The sequence below is a fragment of the Brachypodium distachyon genome, chromosome 4 (genome assembly GCF_000005505.3).
Source record: "Brachypodium distachyon strain Bd21 chromosome 4, Brachypodium_distachyon_v3.0, whole genome shotgun sequence".
Classification (NCBI taxonomy): domain Eukaryota; kingdom Viridiplantae; phylum Streptophyta; class Magnoliopsida; order Poales; family Poaceae; genus Brachypodium; species Brachypodium distachyon.
This window is the reverse complement of record NC_016134.3, coordinates 15080788-15100962: the sequence shown is the minus strand read 5'-3', so window position 1 is coordinate 15100962 and position 20175 is coordinate 15080788. Positions and strand designations below refer to the sequence as shown.

Below are 20175 nucleotides of genomic sequence, written 5' to 3'. Positions count from 1 at the left end.
GTCTTGGTATCTGAGATTGTATTGTGAATTTAACTAGTGACTCTCTTCGTCTTGATATCCGAGATTACAGACAAGAGCCTCTGTATTATTGGGTGAGAGAGTATAATTTTTTTTCTATAACCAACTCAATAAAGGTATTTGTTCAGGTTTGCAAATTGCAATCGAACAAACAAATGGAGATTTTGCATTTTAGTGGAGATTTTTGTGTTTTGGTGGCTCTGTTGGAGTGATCTTAAGGGCTCGTTCGGTTTGTCAGAATTTTAAAGATTCTTATAGGATTTCAAACCTTAAAAAAATTATGTGCAACATGTTAAATATGTTGTACTAGAGTTAGTTGTGCACTACACGCGTTAATGAGAGATAGAGTTGTTAGTATCTAACCTAACACCCTAGTCGGTTCCAATCTGAACTATCTGTAATCTGTACGATACTCTCGATATATAAAGCAAACTAGCCGGCCTGTGGAGTGCTATGCGATTCGAACCAATCCCCTGCTTCTGTTATGTTTTACATGGTATCAGAGCTTATCGATCCCAGGCTATGACTTCCTCCGGTAGCTCTGCTTCGACCATGGCGGCAACCTCCGCTGCCACGGCTCCCTCGAGTACACCAGCTGCCTCTCTCTCCAACTCCACGGGCGCGACCCTGAGCATTGGGTCCATGATGTCCAACGGCGTCAACGGTGCCACGCCCATCTCCTTCGGGCACCTTATCACCATCAAGCTAGGTCAGGAGAATCATCTCCAGTGGAAGGCACAGGTCGTGCTGCTGCTCAAAAGCCTTGGCCTCTATGGCTACGTCCAGGGCACCTTCACCTGTCCGCCGGAGACTGTGGCCGAGAGCGATGAAAACGGTGCCGAGTCATGCCCGAACCCTGCTCACCATACATGGGAGAAGCAGGATCAAGCGATCCTGTCGGCGTTGCTCCCCTCCATGACCGAGAGTGTACTTGGTCAGTTGCTGTTCTTGGGTACGTCCCATGCACTGTGGTCGGCGATTGAAGCCTCCTATGCGTCGCAAAGCACTGCTCGTACTTTGCAGATCCGTCGTCAACTCTCGCAGATCAAGAAGCGAGACTCGTCCGTCACCGACTACTTCAACAAGATCAAGGCGCTGTCCGACAAACTTACATCGATCGGCCAGCCCCTCACCTCCATCGACTTCGTCGCCTATGTCCTCGCTGGTCTCGACTTCGACTGTGACTCGATTGTGTCATCCATCACAATCAGCGGGACAGTCTCCGAGAGAGAGATCTTCTCTCACATGCTCAATCATGAGCAGCGGCTGGCAAGCCGGGAGGCAGACGACATGACTGTCGCTCCTTCGGCGAACATGGCAGGCAGATATGGCGGCGGCACCAGGAACACCTACCGCCCACCTCAACAGCGGCAGGAGTACAAGCAGGTCGCACCTCACCCCAGCTACTCCAACAATTCTGGTGGCGACGGTGCGCCCTTTCCCACTGCTGGTAATGGCGGCAATGGTGAAGGTCGGCCCATCTGCCAACTATGTGGCAAGGTAGGTCACATCGCGTCCAGGTGCTTCAAGAGGTTCAAGCGTGACTTTGCCGGTATAAGGGCAACGAAGGGCGCGTTGCTGCTGCTGCACAGCGAGGCCTCAGGGCAGCACGCCCTCCTACTCCATCGACACAGCGTGATACGCTGACATAGGGGTGACGGACCACCTGACCGGAGAGCTCGACAAGCTCTCCATGAAGCAGCCCTACACTGGCAAGGACAACGTCCACACAGCTAATGGAGTAGGTATTCAAATTCTGCATGTTGGTCAAGCTGCACTTGCATCTCGTTATAAAACTTTCAAACTTCGCAATGTGTTACATGTCCCTTCTGTAACTCGTAATCTCCTTTCCGTTAGAAGATTTACTACTGATAACCATGTTTCCATGGAATTTTATCCTAATCATCTTCTTGTTAAGGATCTGGACACAAGAAACACGGTCCTTAGTGGTCACTGTTGCGGCGATCTCTATGCAGTCAACGACAACACCACAACTTCTTCCTGCAAGTCAGTTTTCAGCGGCGTCCGGACCTCCTCTGAGCAATGGCATTGTCGCTCAGGTTATCCAGCGTTGCCGATTGTGCAACATGTTTTAAATTCTAGGGAACTTCCAGTTGATTTAGAGAAAAATGTTAGACAACGTGTGTGTGATGCATGTCAACAAGGCAAGAGTCATCAACTTCCCTTTTCCAATTCCGAACATGTAATAAAAGCTCCTCTCGAGCTCATAAATTCAGATGTGTGGGGCCCTGCCCAAACTTCCGTTAGTGGACATCGTTTTTATGTGAGTCTTATTGATGCATACAGTAAATTCACATGGCTCTACCTGCTTAAGTCCAAATCTTATGTCTTCTCTGTGTTTGTTCAGTTTCAAAAGCATGTTGAGCGTCTACTCCATAGCAAAATAATCCATGTTCACACAGATTGGGGAGGGGAATATCACAAACTCAACACCTTTTTTCACAATCTTGGCATCACTCATAGGGTGTCCTGTCCTCACACACACCAACAAAATGGTACAGCTGAACGCAAACATCGACATGTTGTCGATACTGGGCTTACATTACTAGCACATGCCTCGGTTCCCCTTCGTTTTTGGTGTGATGCCTTCACTACTGCTTGTTTTCTTATTAATCGAACACCAAGTAGAGTTATCTCCATGCAAACACCACTTGAGCGATTACTAGAACAGAAACCTGACTACTCTTTCTTCAAAGTTTTCGGGTGTGCTTGTTGGCCCAATCTTCGTCCCTATAATGCTCACAAGCTTTCCTTTAGGTCTCACAAGTGTGTGTTCCTCGGTTATAGCCCCTCTCACAAAGGGTATAAGTGTTTGCATGTCCCGTCCAGTCGTGTTTACATTTCACGTGATGTCATCTTTGATGAGCATGTTTTTCCTTTTGCTAATATGCCTCACACTTCAGCTACTCCATCTTCTTCCTTAGTTCCTTTTGTTGCATCGCATGACCAACTTGCAGATTATGCATACTCTCCTGTACTTCTTCCTAACCATGGTGCTGATCCAGTTAGAGGTGCACGGATCCATGATCTCATGGCTAATCCAAATGGGGAAGAAGATTCTGCCGCATCCTCTGCCGCGGCAGACTCCGCCCCGCCAAGCTCTCCAGCGGCATCTTCTATCGCGGCGGTAGATTCTTAGTCTGCCGCGGCAGACTCTGCCGCGCCTTCCGACTCTGCCGCGGCAGATTCTGCCGCGTCTTCAATAGCGTCGCAACCTCCTGCACCGCCACCTCGAGCTCGCACCCGCCTGCAGAACAACATCAAGAAGCCCTATATCCGGACAGATGGAACGATCACCTATGCGGCTGTTCGTGACTCTTCAAGCGAACCAACTTCTGTCGCTGAAGCTCTAGTTGCCCCACATTGGCACGATGCCATGAAAGCTGAGTATGGAGCTCTCATGCTGAACCAAACTTGGCGTCTCGTTCCGCATCAACCGAGGGTGAATGTGATTGATTGCAAGTGGGTGTTCAAGACCAAGCGCAAAGCAGATGCGTCTATTGAGCGTTACAAAGCACGGCTAGTCGCGAAAGGTTTCAAGAAACGGTATGGCTATGACTACGAAGATACTTTCAGTCCGGTTGTTAAGCCTACCACTATTAGGTTGTTGTTGTCCATAACTGTGTCTCGAGGCTGGCATCTTCGTCAATTGGATGTCCAAAATGCATTTCTGCATGGGCACCTTGAAGAAGAAGTCTTCATGAAGCAGCCACCCGGATTTGAAAGCTCAGACCATCCCTCTCACTTATGTTATTTGGAGAAGGCATTGTATGGTCTCAAGCAGGCTCCACGGGCATGGCATGCACGGTTGAGCTCTATCCTATGTGAATTAGGATTCAAGGCTTCCAAAGCAGACACTCACTTTTCTTTCGATGCCAGCAAGGTGTGACAATGTTCTTGCTCGTCTATGTTGACAATATCATCATGATTAGCTCAACATCCAGTATGGCAGATGCGCTCATCTAGCAACTTGGCAAAGCTTTTGCGGTGAAGGATCTTGGTAAGCTTCACTATTTCTTGGGCATTGAAGTACATGCACGTGGCTCTAGCTTGACATTGTCTCAGAAGAACTATGCTAAAGAGCTATTGATCAAAGCTAAGATGGATAAGTGCAAACCGGCATCCACACCTATGTCATCGAGTGATCAACTTAGTAAGGAGTATGGTGATCCTCTATCAGCCGAAGAAGCCACACATTACAGGAGCATTGTAGGAGGTTTGCAGTACCTCACTATCACACGTCCGGATATCTCCTTCGCAGTAAACAAAGTCTGTCAATTTCCCCAAGAACCAAGCTCGGTGCATTGGATGGCAGTAAAAAGGATTCTGCGGTATATTCGGGACATAACCTCACTCGGCCTTGTCTTGACATGCTCATCGTCAAAGCTACTGTCAGCATTCTCCGATGCAGATTGGGCGGGAGATGCAGATGACAGGCGATCAACAGGAGGTCACGCGGTCACGCGATATTCTTCGGAGGCAACCTAATTGCATGGAGCGCAAGGAAGCAGGCGACTGTCTCACACTCGAGCACTGAATCAGAATACAAGTCGTTGGCAAATGCAACTGCTGAACTTGTTTGGGTTGAATCCCTTCTATCCGAGCTTGGCCTCATGACAGATCGTGCTCCAGTACTTTGGTGTGATAACCTTGGAGCCACATATCTCTCACCCAATCCTGTGTTTCAGTCCAGAACCAAACATATCGAAGTTGATTTTCACTTCGTCAGAGAAGGGGTAGCTCAAAAGCGACTGCAGATCAAGTTCATTTCCTCAAAAGATCAAGTCGCAGACGTCTTCACCAAGCCCCTACCGACGCATCCTTTCGTCCGGTGCAGACGCAATCTCAACCTCCACTACCCGGTTTCGATTGAGGGAGGATGTTGAATATGTTGTACAGATAGAGTTAGTTGTGCACTACACGCGTTAATGAGCTGTAGTTAGAGATAGAGCTAGAGTTGTTAGTATCTAACCTAACACCCTAGTCAGTTCCAATCTGAACTAATCTGTAATTTATACGTTACTCTCGATATATAAAGCAAACCAGCCGGCCTGTGGAGTGTTGTGCGATTCCAACCAAGCCTCTGCTTCTGTTACGTTTTACACAACATTCATTTCATAAGAATTGATATGCTACCTAACGATTGTTGCCAAATTGACCTAATTTCTAAGAATTCTAAATATTAGGTGAGACCTCATGAAAAATTGTTAAAAGGGTTGAAGTGTGTATGATATCTCAATCTTCTGATTTTCTTATTTCCATGATTCTAAAACTTACAAACCAAATAAGCCCTAAGGTAGAAAGAACACAATCTGGTGCAAGAAAGGAATCCTGAACCATTGCGGCAAACAATAAACGAAAATCTTGACACACGGTTAGCCGCTGGTAGCTGGTAAATTTGTTGTGTTGCAAATAAAGCTATAACTCAGTGGTCGGGTTAAGAAATTTCATACTCCAACTCTCCAAGATAGTCCATTTTCTGAAGTATCAACGTAGGTGTACATACAATTGAGCAGCTTGACCACCCTGCGGCAACTCAGTGGTCAGATCCCGAGTCTCCTGCGGCATGCTGCATAGTGTTTTTTTTTCATTTGTTTTCTACGAAGACAATGTTTTGTGTACCATGCCAAAAAATTAAGAGGTAATTACACCAAAGTACATTGAGACGCGCGAGCAATTTCATGCAACAACTTACAAAATGCGGCCAAGTGATCCAAAACTTGCTAATCGGGTGATTAGTGTCCAGATTAGTCCGAATTAGCCACCTTGGGTGCCATAGTGGACAATGATGCGACGGTAATTTTGCGTTTTAGTCCTCCCCACCCGAATTTCTCTTCACCTTACGTATTGGCGATGTAGAATATGCAAAAATCCCTCGTTCATTCTAAAATTCATTTTCTTTCCGGTACCCCTTCATGAAGTCTCTTCATCTGCTTCTTCTCGACAAGATCACTTCGCCTTCTTCTCTCTCATATTTCCAGTACCTCGGAGTTGACAGCGGCAAGACCTCGCAGCGGCGGCGACGATGCCGCCGGAACCTCAAATCCGATGATGGAAACAACTTCTTCTAGGCGATTGATAGTCTCATCCCTCGGAACAGCTTCCAGCTACATGCATCACCAAAATTGACAAACAAAATACTTCATTCACGGCACCGAGAAGATGATGAAGAAAAGTTACCAAAATTGACCAAGCTTGGATTACTTACCTTCACAGATGACCACGGCGGCGCCCAGTAGACTTCTCTGGTCACCATTGCCCACTCCTCGCGCGGCGGTGACCGTTCTGTGGCGGTCGAGTCCACCGCCGCCGTGAGACCTGACGGCTCACCTAGGTCGACCCTGTCGTCGCCCTCCTCTCTCGCCACCCGCCGCCCTCTCCCTCGCCACCCGCCGCCCTCTGCCTCGCCGGTCAGGGATGAGCTGATTTAGGGTTAGGCCCGGCGGGGAATTGTGGGGAGATGAAGGAGAAGTGCGGGGGGGCGGGGAGGGGGGGTGTTCAGTTTTCGTAATAACTTAAACTGAAGGCATTTGACCAAAACTAAATCTGCGTAGCAAGTTTTGGACCATTTGATCCCATTTTGCAAGTTGTTGTATGAAATTGATTGCGTGCCTCAAGTTTTTTTTTCTGCTGGTGTAGTTACCTCAAAAATTATGTCCTAGTACTCTTATTCAACAATGTGTGCATTCCTAATTGATGTAGTGACCAGGAGAAGTGAACCTCCGTGAAATCAACCAGACACTAGTGACCGGCTAGACGCCACAGCGAGCGGATTTTACTTTGCTTGTATTGAGGCTTCAGAGTTTGGCTCCGACGATGTCGTTGGTTCAAGGTTGGTTCGTCACGATGTCTTGGCTCTTAGGTATCGGGATGGGCAACGGGGACGAAACCCGCTGGGTAGTGGCTGCCCAAACCCATCCTCATGATCCTGAACCCAGACCCGTCCCCATCCCCATCTCCGGTCACGGGTTTCGGATTCTCAGCCCCGTCCCCGTCGGGTTTTTCGTTTCCGTCGGGGAACTCAAACCCATTAGGTAATGTACATATTGAGAGAAAAATAGCAGCAGCAACATGAAAGAAAAACAACATAATTGTAGTACCATTCACACATGACAACATCACTTAAGAGGCAGCATATAGTTTAGGAAAAATATATAGGTAGGGTTTGGGTGTACATATGGGCTCTATAGGACCAATCATATGGGCCATATTGAAATTTTTGCGGGTTTTTTGGGTACCGGGTTCAGGGAGTGCTGTCTTTGATCTAGACCCATGAAACCCGCTGGGTTTTTATTTTGACCCATGAACAAATCTGCGGGAATTTATTTAACCCAAACCCGTCCCCTAATGGGATAAAAACCAGCGGGTTTCAAGGCCCATTGCCATCTTGACTTAGTATGACTGATCCGACAAGGTTGCTCTAGCTGGCCGTCGGAGGCGTCTGACGACGAGGTTGAGCCGATGGCGTCCTCCGACGCAGCACGTCCATCTCCCTCCCTTCATGTGCCGATCGAGACCAATTTCTCCTGTGCAGGGTGGATGGCGTGCCCCTCTCGGGCTCGTCCGTTTTCAAGACGTTCCCGTGGGTTGAGGGGATTGGAAGGGGTCGAAGAGAAAATAAACTAAAATCTCTCCCCCAACGAGATTTTGTGGGGAAATGGTTGAAACGGCGCTGGAGGCTGCGGCGGCCGTCGAGCCGTTGGGCACGATAGTTGCCGAGATAAGCGAGAATATGTTGCATAGCTAGAGAATAGCCTGGATGACTGGATAGCTAGTTTGAACTTTGAACCGATAAGATTGACAACAAGCTCAATGATGAATACTGCTCCAGTTGGCATGCTCTCGAACAGGGGTCGCCTGTCGGCTCTCGCCTCATCCTCTCAAAATTTGAAGCGAAGCAGCTAGTCGTTCCCTCGTCTCTTCCTCGTCTTCCACCGCCCCTTTCCTCCCCTACGGCGGTGCACAACCTGTATAAATACCTGCTCTCCTCCTTCCCCTGCAAGCTCCGCCGAACCAAAGCCTCCCCTCTTCGATTCCGAATTCCCCCGTTTCCTCCAAACCATCGCCCTCCTCCTCCGCCCAAACCCTAGGTCTCCTGTCCACCGCAACCCTCCCCTGCTGCTCGGCATTTCCACGAACACCTTGCGCGCCTCTTCTCCCGCACGGGCGCCTTCCGCCCAGTTCTCGCCGCTACACCTTGTCCGCGCGCCCCCTCGCAAGCGACAGCCATCCGCGACGAGATCCGGGAGGCCGCACCGCCCACCCCCGCGATGGACAGCTCCCCGGAAGCAGCGGCCATGCAGGCGCTCAAGCTCCACGTAGATGGCCACCACGCGGAGGCGCTGGACCGCGCCGTCGAACTCGCCCGCGAGCACCCCGGCACGCTCGCGCTCAACTTCGCAGGCTACCTCCACCAGCAAGCCTGCGCCAACATGTCCCCCGACGACGAGGAGGCCATAACCAAGATGGCGTATCACATGCAGGCCTCCCTCGACGCCTTCTCCTACTGTGCGGAGACCGTCCCCAACTGCGTGGTGACCGCCGTCAACCACGGCAAGGCGCTGGCCGCCCGCGGGCAGTTCGGGGAGGCGCAGCAGGAACTGTTCCGCGCCCTCTCCCTGACTCACACCGACTTCGTCGACCCGGCGGTGCACAACGTGGGGTACGACGTGTTCAACGGCGCCACCGTGAAGCAGAGGAAGCAACACGCCCGGACCATTGCCAGCCTCGTCTCAGAGGAGTTGGCGGAAACGATCTGCGGCGAGGTTGTCCCCAGAGAGGCCCTGGTGTTGCTGAACCGCACCAAGCTTGGCGAAGATTGTGCAAGTGCAGCAGGTCTTCTCGCGGAGACCTATCCGTACTTGGCGCGCGCCCATCATCTCCGCGCATACATCGACTTGGAACAAGTCCGTGCCCTCGACCCGGCAAAGGACAAGAAGCTGCTTCTGCGCCGCACTCTCGGCTTGATTCGTGACGCGGCAAAAATCTTCAACGACTCGCTCGTGATAGCCTTGTTCCACGCCAAGCTCTTGTTCGTCCTGAATGAGTTTGATGACGCGGAGAGAGAGTGCCGCCGAGCACTTAGCATCGAGACGCCGAATGACCCCAATTTGGATGACCTACCTCCTGGAGCCGTCAGTGGGGAAGATATGGATGCCAGGGTATCTTCTGTCAAGAAGCAGGTCCGTGTCTTACTGAAGCAGATCGTAGTTGCGTGTGCCATATACTGGTGCTCTATGAAAAGCACGCAGCAGGGCAAAGGCGTCATATCAGTGAGCGTTGACACTCTGCATCAGCACTATGATAGATCCGACCAGACGGCAGCAAAGACCATATCTGATGCACAGCGCTTTGTCAAGAAGTTCGATTCATGGAGTTTCTGGATTTGCCCCGCCCCCGATTCCCATTGTGATGGCAAGAAGTTTATGAACACTGATTCGCTCTGGCAACACATGTGCGCCAAGCACCGAGATAAGCTCTGGAATAACTTGCAGTCAATCTTAGGTCCAGAACTTTGTGAAATTACATCAGAGGATGATTACTCATTAGATGGGATAACTCTCTGTCAAGATTCAGGCAAGCGTGACATCTTCAGTTTACCAAGGATGCAAGATATGTTTGAATCCTTGCTACTTTGGCCATCTATTGGAATAATAGCTCCAGAATCCATTGCTGAAATGCGACAAAGGAAAAGGAGAGAAGGATCTGAGATCCTTGAGAGCATCAAGGAGAAGTTGAGGACGTTGCCTGCAGATACACTTAGCACTGAGGTCTGGCACTTTTACATGACATGGTTTCAGTTTAGCATTTCTTCCTTAGTTCACAGTGCTGCTCATTATAATGTTTATCATTCCAATGACTGACTTGGTTTTTGTTGCAGTTTGAGGAGTGTTGTTTTGGAGTACAAAATTTGTGGCTTAAGTTCCTCGAAATTTCTGTTGTGGATTATCGTGAAGTCATCTTGCCCCTCGCGAGATCATTCCAATGGGTTTGTTAACATCTGGAATACTTGGTTTCTCTAGTTACTAGTTATATCCATTTGCATGCTCAACTGATCATGCCGTGCCCTTGCTCATTACCATGTTTGCAGATAGAGATGAAAAGATGTATTTCTCGGAATGTAAAAGGTCCTCGTACGATTATTAGTAATGCCAATATTGACGCTGTATTCAGTAAAATTGATCACCAAGTGGAGAACCTAAAGGTTATTTTGTTTACCTCTACATTTGTCAGTTTTACTGAAACTATTTCTGTGGAATACCTCCTAACATATGATATTGCTAACAGCCTTCATGCTCAGACGAGACACTTATGGCTGATGAAAAATGTGAAGAAAGGTACAAATATACAATCATTTTAGATTTGTTTTGCAGGTTCACTCTTTCTATATGGTTCTAGCTGCATTGTACTTGTCAGGTTCCACAGAAACATTCCTTTTATTATCGTCTGGCACGTTCACTCTTTGCGCCGCCTCGGCACTCTTCTTCTAATACACAATGACATATGTTCGAGAAAAAACCATTGTTCTTAGCTCTGCACTGATGTACTTTTCACTGATCACCATACTAGATGTCTCCTCTATGAAAAAACACTAGATATGTTTTGTTTTGAACATCTGCACACATTACATTAGATAATTTTATCTGTATTTCATGGTTGAGTTGAGTCCTCTGTCCCCTATGAGGACATACCATAACTGATGAATGGCAAAAGTAGCGATTCAATAGATTAGGTATATCCTTTTGAACCTTTTTGATCCGAGATATACTGCATAAAATGCAACTAGTTCGTTACATTGCAAGGAAGCTCACATGTTTCACTAATGGTGCAGTGAAGTTGATGTTGAAGATAGCAATTCTGGGACCTTGGTAAACCAAAGATTGTCTGATCCACCAATTGGCATCCCAGAAAACGGGACAGACCTAGCTTTAAGAATGGCAGAAGTGGAACCAGACAAAAAAGGTGACAGCTAGACTGGAAATTTCTTTTCCCAGCACAAGTGACATAACTTTTTTTTCTTTCTGCGGAAGCAAGAGGTCATAATTACATTACAAGTCTTATTAAACATCAATACAGCTCAAAATATACCACTAACTACTTATCACAGACCTGCCATATATATCCATTAAATGAAAAAAAAGTAATCCTATTGTTACTCTGTGAGAGTAGAATTACGATAGGAACGCGGGCAGCATGCATGCCTTGCATCCTGAGATCTATTGTAAGGTTACACAATTTTCTAGTATTACCACTATGGTGTACATATCTGTTCAGTGACTGCATGTTTTTCTAGTATTATAACTATGTTGAATGTATTCCCGTTTTGCAGATAGCACAATGAATTCTTGAACTTATGTGGCATTGACTCTTTCAGGAGCTTTGTTCTTTGCTGTCATAACAGACTAGTATATATATATATATATATATATATATATATATATATATATATATATATATATATATATATATATATCACCCACCTAAATATTGGAAGAATCATAGAGAGATGCTGTGGTAGCCTGTTTGTCTTAGGCACTTAGGCCTCTTTGAATCTGAGGAAGTTTTGTACGATTTCAATCCTTAGGAGTATCAGCCACTTTGCACTCAGTTAAAAAAAAAATTCCATTCAGTCTAACTTCCTGGAAAATACTTGTTCGAAATATCAATATGTTCCTTTTTCCATATTCCCCCGTTTTAGAATTGTAAAATATGATATACAACGTCACAAATACTTTCTTACCAACAGTCTCATAATACAGGAACTTCTGACCAATCTTTTGATGAAATGGCAAGCACCTCCAGCTGTCAAGAAAGTGCTATTGTTTTCAACAAAAACGGTGCTGACAAAGACCTGTTTAACTTTAGCTTCATCATACAGGTAACATAAACTTGCATTTGGTTGTGTCATATTTCATCTATCTGCTTATAATTTACCACTTGTCCGTGCAGTCATTATGCAATCTGAGACACTTCAGAGATAAGTTTCTAACGGAGCCACTTGTATGGACCCCGTCTGTTGACAACCCCTGCATGGCTCAGATATTTTATGAAATCTTCTCTTCCTGGGAAAAAAATGAACGCTACCTAACGAATATTCTACTGAATTACATGAAGACCCTTCTCTGTGGACTTGCAGATTGCACCAGTTTTTATGAAAAGGTATATACCTTCAATACCATCCAATGTATTTGCCACCTGAAAGCAGAGTCTGTAATCTGGTTCGGTCCTACTGTTACCTTCAATTTATTTCATTTTCATGTGTTCATTTCTTACTTGGTGTGATTGTGGAGCTTTGTTATGTTTTCAATATGGAATGGACCTGTTGTTTTTGGACTTCACAGAAGGAAATACTTGTTCTTACTAGAATCAACTAGTTTTTTCTTGCTACTTGTTCTGTATGCATGCTTAATATTGATACAAAGTATATGCACTAGGCTAGAATGGGCAAATTTAGTTATGTTGTTTTTATGTTCCTTGATGTGTAAGCTATGGCATTGTTTCTTGTTGTTTGATTTTTTACATCACGTGTACAGTGTTGAATAAAAAACATCTGCATTCTTGCTTCAGTTCTATTTGACTATGCATGCACTTTATTGTATTTTCCTAAGGATAAACCTGGTGAATCAATTCCAGTTACAGGTTGGGAAAATTTTTGCTTCTGAGATTGTGGCCACAGTTCTCATTGGATTGCATATGTCAGAAACTTCTTCGCGATTTAGTTTCAACAAGGTGACAGAAAGGCAGGTAGTAAACCCAAACACGTGCGGAGATTGCATATGCCCAACACATAAACTATTTGGGATCAAGTTTGAAGCGCAAATGAGCTGTGGTTGTGGGAAGTGTTCTGATGGATACCTATATGCCACACTTTTCCATAAACTTGATGCTGGTTCACCTCAAACAACAAAGGTATGTCATATGCAGTAGCTTTTCCGTCTAGCCAACATTGTATAGGTGGATATCTGATGCAAGAGTATTCTAGCAAGTAAGAAATGTTGCAAGGAGATTCTCATTGTCCTTTTATGCAGATCAAGTCTTTTGCAGATCTTCCGGTTCTATTGGATGAACAATTCTGTAAGGAGAACAACTGCAAGGATTGTGGAAATCTGCAGGCTGTTGAGCTCTCTCTTTCAAACACGCCACACTTCATTACAATAGGTAAAGGTTGTTGTGTGAAATAATAAGTTGGAATTTCCATGTTCCTTTTTCTGCCAATACAGAAAATGACCTTCGAGATATATAAGCCAACCAATTACTGCAACACAACATGGTACAGGTATACAGTATGAGTGTGCTATGACTTGTTGTACTCAAAATTGATTTTAACAATAAAAACATGTCCCATCATAACAAAAATGTTCCCGAGAGAACACAAATCATATGCATGTCTTGGCGTTAAGGTAAGGTAACTACAAATTTCCTCCTGTGCTGGGTTCAAGAGGCTGTTGCTGGATTCTTAAATCTTTTTTCCTTGCAGTTTTTGACACCAAAACATTCGATGTGTTGCAGTTTTAAACTGGCTAGGTGGCAATGAAAGCCAGGACACACTCTCTGAAGTGATGGATGGTCTAACATCTCCCCTTGAGACCGAATTCTTCTGCAGAAGTGCTCATTCTGCAACTATGTATACTGTCACCTCCATGGTATGTACACAGCAAACTTTCTATTTGCAAAACTGAATTGTTAATGTAACTGAACAAATACTTTTGTCATTTAATTCGTGTTAAGGTAATCAAAAAAGGAGGAGAAAGCAATGAGTTATTTGGTATTGGTGCTATTTGTTACTTCTTCCTTGACTGGTGCTGGATGCTATGTTAATTTGGAGATCTGTGTTATGCATCTTAATTATATGCATAGCCGTATTATACTCACAAGCTGAGAGAGGCCAAGTTGGTATTACTCTGAAGACTGAAGCAAGGTTACTGTTTTTCTGGAATAAAATGGAACACAGTAATAGGTGGCACCGTGACCAGGTTTAAACTGACCAGATTACTAGGATATTTCTGTTGAAGTGGATAACGGGTTCAAATTATGGTCCGTCGTTTCTGAGTTGGTCATATTATATAGTAATTTGGGAGATATTTGCAAGTCGTTTAATGGTCCTATCTGAGTAATATGTTCTCTCGTTTACTTCACTGATATCAAAATATTTGGAAGAGTCAACAGAATAATTTCAGCAAGAAACAATGCTGGTGTAATCCTTATGTTGCTGACATTTTGTCTTTCAAATGTTCCATTGATTGAACACTGGATTGGTAACCTGGTTCGACCTTGTAACATCTGCTGCTCTCACCAAATAGCTGCATTATTTCCCTTCCCTTCATATCAAATAGGAAATGGTTTCATCAAATTTTATGGAGTGGTCTCTCTCTATATGTTTTAATAGGCACTGTCCTGCTACTTTCAGTTTTACTACAGGCTTATTGCAAGGTTGGTTTGATGCTCTAGTTGCCTAATTTTCCTGCTTCTATATTCAAATGGTAATTCCTTGGAAATACAATGCATCTTAGCTTCATCTTATGCCATCTTGCAATCCAAACTCTTGCAGATCTGCTACGCTAATGACCGCTATGTCTGCTTTGCTCGTGACAATGACAAGTGGATCATATATGACTTTGAGGCTGTCGTGGTAAGTGACTTGTGACTACTGATTCTTGATCTATTCCTTGCATTATTTCTTGTAGCCATTTGGACTCAACTTCTCGATTTGTTCATGTAAATACCACAGATGCAGACAGAAGATACTTGGGAGCATTTGCTAGAACGTTTCAAGGACTGCAAGCTCCAGCCTGAAGTTCTATTTTTCGAGGTCATCAAGTAGATTGATGTATAGCTTTTGCCGAATGCAAACCTCCGTCATACTGGTTTCAATCTTTATCTTGTCACAATTTTGATGTTGTTTCTCCATGGATTGGTCACTCGAACATCAACATCGAATAATAGATAAACTATTCAGGGATGGTGTAAATTGTTCTTTGGTTCTGAATTCGGAAGAAAGGATGTGTGGTAATTGACTTTGGAACAGATGGATACATCATAATGGCATGATGCCACATTGTAATGGCACGACACTACTTTCTCTTTGCCATCAGCTCTACGGAAGGTAGGATGAGTAAAAACATTTTGATATCGGAGATTTGGAAAACTGCAACTGGGCACGAGATCAGAGTAGGATGAATTATTATTTTTGGACAGAAATTACATGCTGAACTCTTCAATTCAAGAAATGTTTGAACGGTGCCATAACTACTTTAAACTTGTGACAATTATACAGAACATAAAACACTACCGAATCCTTGCACAATGATCACCCCTTCTTTCGGCGGCGTTCGGGAAGTGAATTATGGCAAATGATTTGACCCCCCGGTTGATTCTCTTCTTTATTGAACGCCTCTGCCTCTTTGTCCGTGGGAACCTTAACGGCTTTAGAGGCTTCACGCCTTCGCACTTATCACATACCAGTCTATTATATAGGAACACATTCTCTACATTCACTGCTGCTTCCATGACAGACCTGACATGGCTCACCATGTAGTCTTCAGATTTTTAGAGCAGAAGATGACGAGCTTGGCCAGACGGTGGTGCTTGAAACCAGACGTAGATGATACCCACTTTACACCCTTATTCTTGCTAAACAAGTGTGCCCTTCTGCTCTCCCCATCCATTTCCATTTCACATGGATGATCAATTACCGTCATGTAGAGCTCCTCCAGGTAGGGTGCAGCTTCCAAAATGAACATTGTCTAGGTGAGATCACACCCTTCAGGAATGTTAACTAGAGTAACAATCCGTGCCCAGCCCGACGGGGTTCGCGGCCCGATCCTCCCGTATTACGTCGTCCGGGAAAAAAACCCGGCCCACCCAAATTGTGCATCCGGTTATTCCCGGATGGGCTGAAATCCCCGCCCAAATCCTCCCAAACCACATGGTTCGACCGGGCAGAAAACAATCATCACCCACCTCATGGTTTTGTTCCCCGACCGATGAAACATGGATTGGGTGACACGAGGGGATCAACCCAATCCCTGCAGGGCATGGATCCACGTGGGGATCAGTTCCATGCTAAACAAAGGAGGCCCAATCCCTAAGGGTTCGTTTGTTTGGGATTCTAAAATCCGCTCCAACAGCTTCCATCCCATGGAATCCAAAGTCCAAACAAATAGCAGATTTTCGGCCAGCTTCTTGAATCCGGTGGCATGGAGCGCTTCTCAGAAACACACTAGCGAGAAGAATCAACAGGAAGGATGCTTCGCGCAGCTGCTGCAGATTCCAAAACGGACCTTTTACCGAAATACCTTCCCACCAAATGCAACAACAGCGAAATTGCCCCGTACCGGTTCAACTATTTTCTGCCCGATATCTTTTCTCCCCGACGCGTCCTGCTTCTCTCCTTGCCACTCGCTGCTAGGGTTGGGGCTGCTCCCCCATGCCGCCGCCTCCCATTGCTCCCCACGCCGCCGCCGCCTCCCCCTGCTCCCCACGCCGCCGCCTCCCCTTGCTCCCGACCCCGCCGCCTCCCGTCCCGCCACCCGCCGCTGGCCCGTCCGCCGCCAACCGCCGGCCCGTCCCGCCACCCGACGCCGTCCCTTACCCACTGCAGGCCACACCCGCCGCCCCGTACATCGTCTGCAACCGCCAGATCTGTAGTACACACCTGCCGCTGCTCGAGCTCACGCCGACGGTCTCCTTCTCCATCTCGACGCCGACCACTGGTGCTCCAAGGTGAGACTCCCCCTCCTGTTGCCTGCTATTTTCCTCTGTTCCTTGTGCTTGTGCAAGATGCTGATTATTTTGCTGCTGCCTTGTCTGAAATTAGTGCGAAATGATGATTATTTCTAGTGATTGGCACTACTTTGCTGTTTATATGTTCTTTGATGTATATATATGCACTGCTTGTTTAGATGGAACCTGTCAAAATAGATACTGTGAAAGCTGTGTGGGATGCTACCGCTGCTAGGATTTTTTGTGAGTGCGCCACCAAACAAGTTCAGCTTGGAAATAGGCCAACCAAATTCTTGAGTTCTACCGGATACAAGAACTAAGTGGCAGATTTCAATGCTCAGACCGGGAGAAACTATGAGAGAAGGCAGCTGAAAAATCGTTGGCACGATTTGAAGGCTATTTATTCAGCGGGGTGTTCTACAAAAATAAGGCAACTGGACTTGGATGGAATGAAGATACGCAAATCATAATAGCTGATGAAGAGCAGTGGGCTGAATTGATCAAGGTATATAATTTTCTTATGCAACGATAATTTATTCAATGCCATGATATGTCTCGCATAGACAAGTAGTAATGCCATGATATTATTTGCAGATTCACAAGCAAATTAAAGCATTCCGCAAGGGACCACCGGACAACTTGGAGTTGCATATTATGAGCAACGTAAATTTTATCTTGTTGATTCTGGATACCCCAATCAGACTGGTTATCTAGCACCGCTTAGAGGCACGAGGTACCATCTACCTGAGTATCAACATGGCGCCGCTGCAAGTGGTAGTAAGGAAATCTTCAACTATCTACATTCATCACTCAGAAATGTCATAGAACGATGCTTTGCCGTGTTGAAGCAAAGATGGCGCATGTTGAAAGCCGTGCCTAGCTACCCACCGAGAAAGCAAGCAAGGATTATCATTGCTTGTATGGTGTTGCACAACTTCATACGAGATAGTAATTTGTATGATTACCACTTTGCTAGATGCGATGCTGACGAGGACTACATGCCTCCCGGCCATGTCGTCAACACAAGTGGTGGGAGCTATGCGGGTAGTAGCAATGCCGCAATGGACACAACTCGTGATAGAATTGTTGATGCTGAGAGTAGAATTGTAATAGGTTAGACTATTTTAATGTCACGATGATCTTATATTTTGCAAACGATGCGTGGACAAAATATTATTAGTGTACTATGGTTTAATGTGTTCTCAAAAAATTAATTTACATGTAAAGCAGTACGGTTAGCATTAATACCAAATCTATAGAACTACAGGGTCATTCAAGTCATTTCAGTTGCAGCTGCAGCCGGACCAGCCGTCCAAACAAACAGGCATCAGACAACTCCAATCTTCCGGTTGCAGCTGGCAGCCACAGCTGATTCTGGAATCTGCAGCTGTGGAGTTTTAGCCCAAACAAACACAACCTTAGTCGGTGGAACACAGATGCCGGCCTTTTGATCAGACACTCCTATTGAACCCAAATCTTTTGGCATTTAAACCCCAACTTCAGGTCTCGTACAGAGGTTTGAGAAAGAAACGTACTTAACTTGATCATTTTGTGCCAACTAAGACCAACATTCGCAAGGTTCGCAACCTCAAGCAATGGAACATAACCAAATGACAGTGGTGGTTCATAGAACGACATCCAATATTCAAAGGTTATCCGGGTGAATTTTGGGATCCACGTAAGATTGACCTTTTCAAAACGACAATCGACAATACTGAGGTCACTGAGCTGGGCATGTTCGACTTGCAGCATGTCTGAACTCTCTGTGTCGCAATTGAGAAAACCCAAATATTTTAATTGCCTGCAAGTGGTGAGGATGTTTTGGACGATGTCCACTTGACCAAATCTCAAATTCTCGATGTAGAGGCGTGTGAAACCACCAAATGCATTCACACAATCATTAAAAAATGACACAAACTATGTACATAATAGACCATATCATCAATAGTGCACTTCAGGCGCTCCTTCTCTGTCAAAATTGTGAATTCTGCTTTCTTGATCTTGTGTGTCGACATGGCATCACCAACAGTTTGCCCAACAGATGTGGGGGAATCATCTCTCAAGTAGAACGTGGTGCTCAAGAGGTGGATGGTGTGCACACAAGGATCTCTGCATGCCAGTATGCTCTTTGTCGCTTCAACCACGGCTGCATTGATCCGAACCAATTCACCATCGGACATACTAGTTCCCTTGGGCAGGAAGTCTTGAGCACTTATTGTAAGAAGGGAGAGCATGGCAGAAAGCTGAATCTACCTTCTGGAGAGGACACAGGTTCTTACAGCGTCAAGGACATTGAGCCGGTCAAGAATGTTGACAAGAATGTCGTCAGTCAGATTGCTGAGCCTATCATATATATTGCCTCTCCCCATGCTCCCCCCCAAAGATATGCCGAGGCCCGAGAATAATTGCTAACAGTCGGCCGGTGCTAATCTGGCACGTGACGGCTCAGAACTTGATCTCCTCTAAACTCTGATGGTTTACTGGGTGGCCGCCTGGCCCCAGGCTTCGTCTCCGCCTACGATTCCAGCTCGGAGACTGGAAACTAGTCGAATTCAATCTCCTTGTGCAGTCTAAACGGAAACGAGACCGACTCTGAATCGCAGGACGAAAATAAGCGATTTCGTGGAGCTGCTTCGATTTAATTCCTGATCACGCTTAAATCTGAAATGAGCGAACGTTCGCTCTTTAGTCTCTCGAAGCGAATGTTCTATTGGCCATCCGACCGGAACGACTGTGGCTGGGATCGTGCCACGTGTCTTGTGGGGGTGACAACTTTATGTTTGTGGGGTGGCAACTTTAGTTCTGTTGAGCTTTAGTCTGTGAAGATGTCAACTTTAGTTCTGTACGGGTGTCAACTTTACCCCGTCGCGCTAGGAGGCCAGAGAGCGAACGTCTAGTTTGTGAGATGACAACTTTAGTTCTGTGAGGGGCGAGAACTTTAGTATGGAAGAGTGACAACTTTAGTTCTGCGCGGCTAACAACATTATTCCGAGGTAGGAAGGAACACGTGCAGCAATACCCGAAACAAACCATCTTCTCCAGAATCTGCTTCTCCTCGCCCCGGGAGAAAAAAATCGGCTTCCCCGAAATTAACAGCTGGCTCCGGCACCAGCGCCTTATCAAGAAGGTGACCAACATCAAGAACAAGTTGCCACTATGCAAAGCAAAATCATAGCCGGGATGCCCACTCGGCTTATCAAGTTGGCAAGAAAGAAAATTGCAAAGGCTTAGTGCAAAAGAGCTAAAAAAGAAAAACATGGCATCGATCCCTAAATATAAACACAAACACAATAGTGATGTGCAAGCTGATGTTGCAACGAGAGCAAAGAAAAGTGAAGAAAGAAAACAATAAATCTAACCAGCAATTTAGCCGAAGGTTTGTGTCACTCCGCCAAAATCTTCGGTTAGCACATC

General features: G+C 45.8%; 1 protein-coding gene, 1 long non-coding RNA gene and 1 pseudogene across 3 annotated transcripts; 2 read left to right on the top strand and 1 right to left on the bottom strand.

The window, feature by feature from the left end:
• The first annotated feature begins 7780 nt into the window (after nucleotides 1-7780).
• On the top strand, nucleotides 7781-15113 carry LOC104584501. Of its 2 annotated transcripts, XM_010239273.3 has the most exons (12): nucleotides 7781-9809; nucleotides 9920-10027; nucleotides 10130-10243; nucleotides 10327-10376; nucleotides 10871-11001; nucleotides 11799-11917; nucleotides 11989-12198; nucleotides 12673-12948; nucleotides 13068-13197; nucleotides 13549-13682; nucleotides 14588-14668; nucleotides 14768-15113. In XM_010239273.3, the coding sequence occupies exons 1-12, from the start codon at nucleotides 8310-8312 to the stop codon at nucleotides 14858-14860; spliced, it is 2946 nt and encodes a 981-aa protein (XP_010237575.1). In that variant the 5' UTR covers nucleotides 7781-8309; the 3' UTR covers nucleotides 14861-15113. The 2 variants fall into 2 exon arrangements, with proteins under 2 accessions (XP_010237575.1, XP_010237576.1); XM_010239274.3 differs by lacking the exons at nucleotides 14588-14668; nucleotides 14768-15113 and adding an exon at nucleotides 13768-14389 and having other exon boundaries at nucleotides 7786-9809.
• A 211-nt stretch (nucleotides 15114-15324) lies between these two features.
• On the bottom strand, nucleotides 15325-19130 carry LOC100845618 (annotated as a pseudogene).
• LOC104584502 lies at nucleotides 16396-18006 on the top strand. The gene is made up of 3 exons (XR_732228.2): nucleotides 16396-16761; nucleotides 16941-17266; nucleotides 17356-18006. It is a non-coding gene; the product is annotated as an uncharacterized LOC104584502 (long non-coding RNA).
• Nucleotides 19131-20175: the final 1045 nt, after the last annotated feature.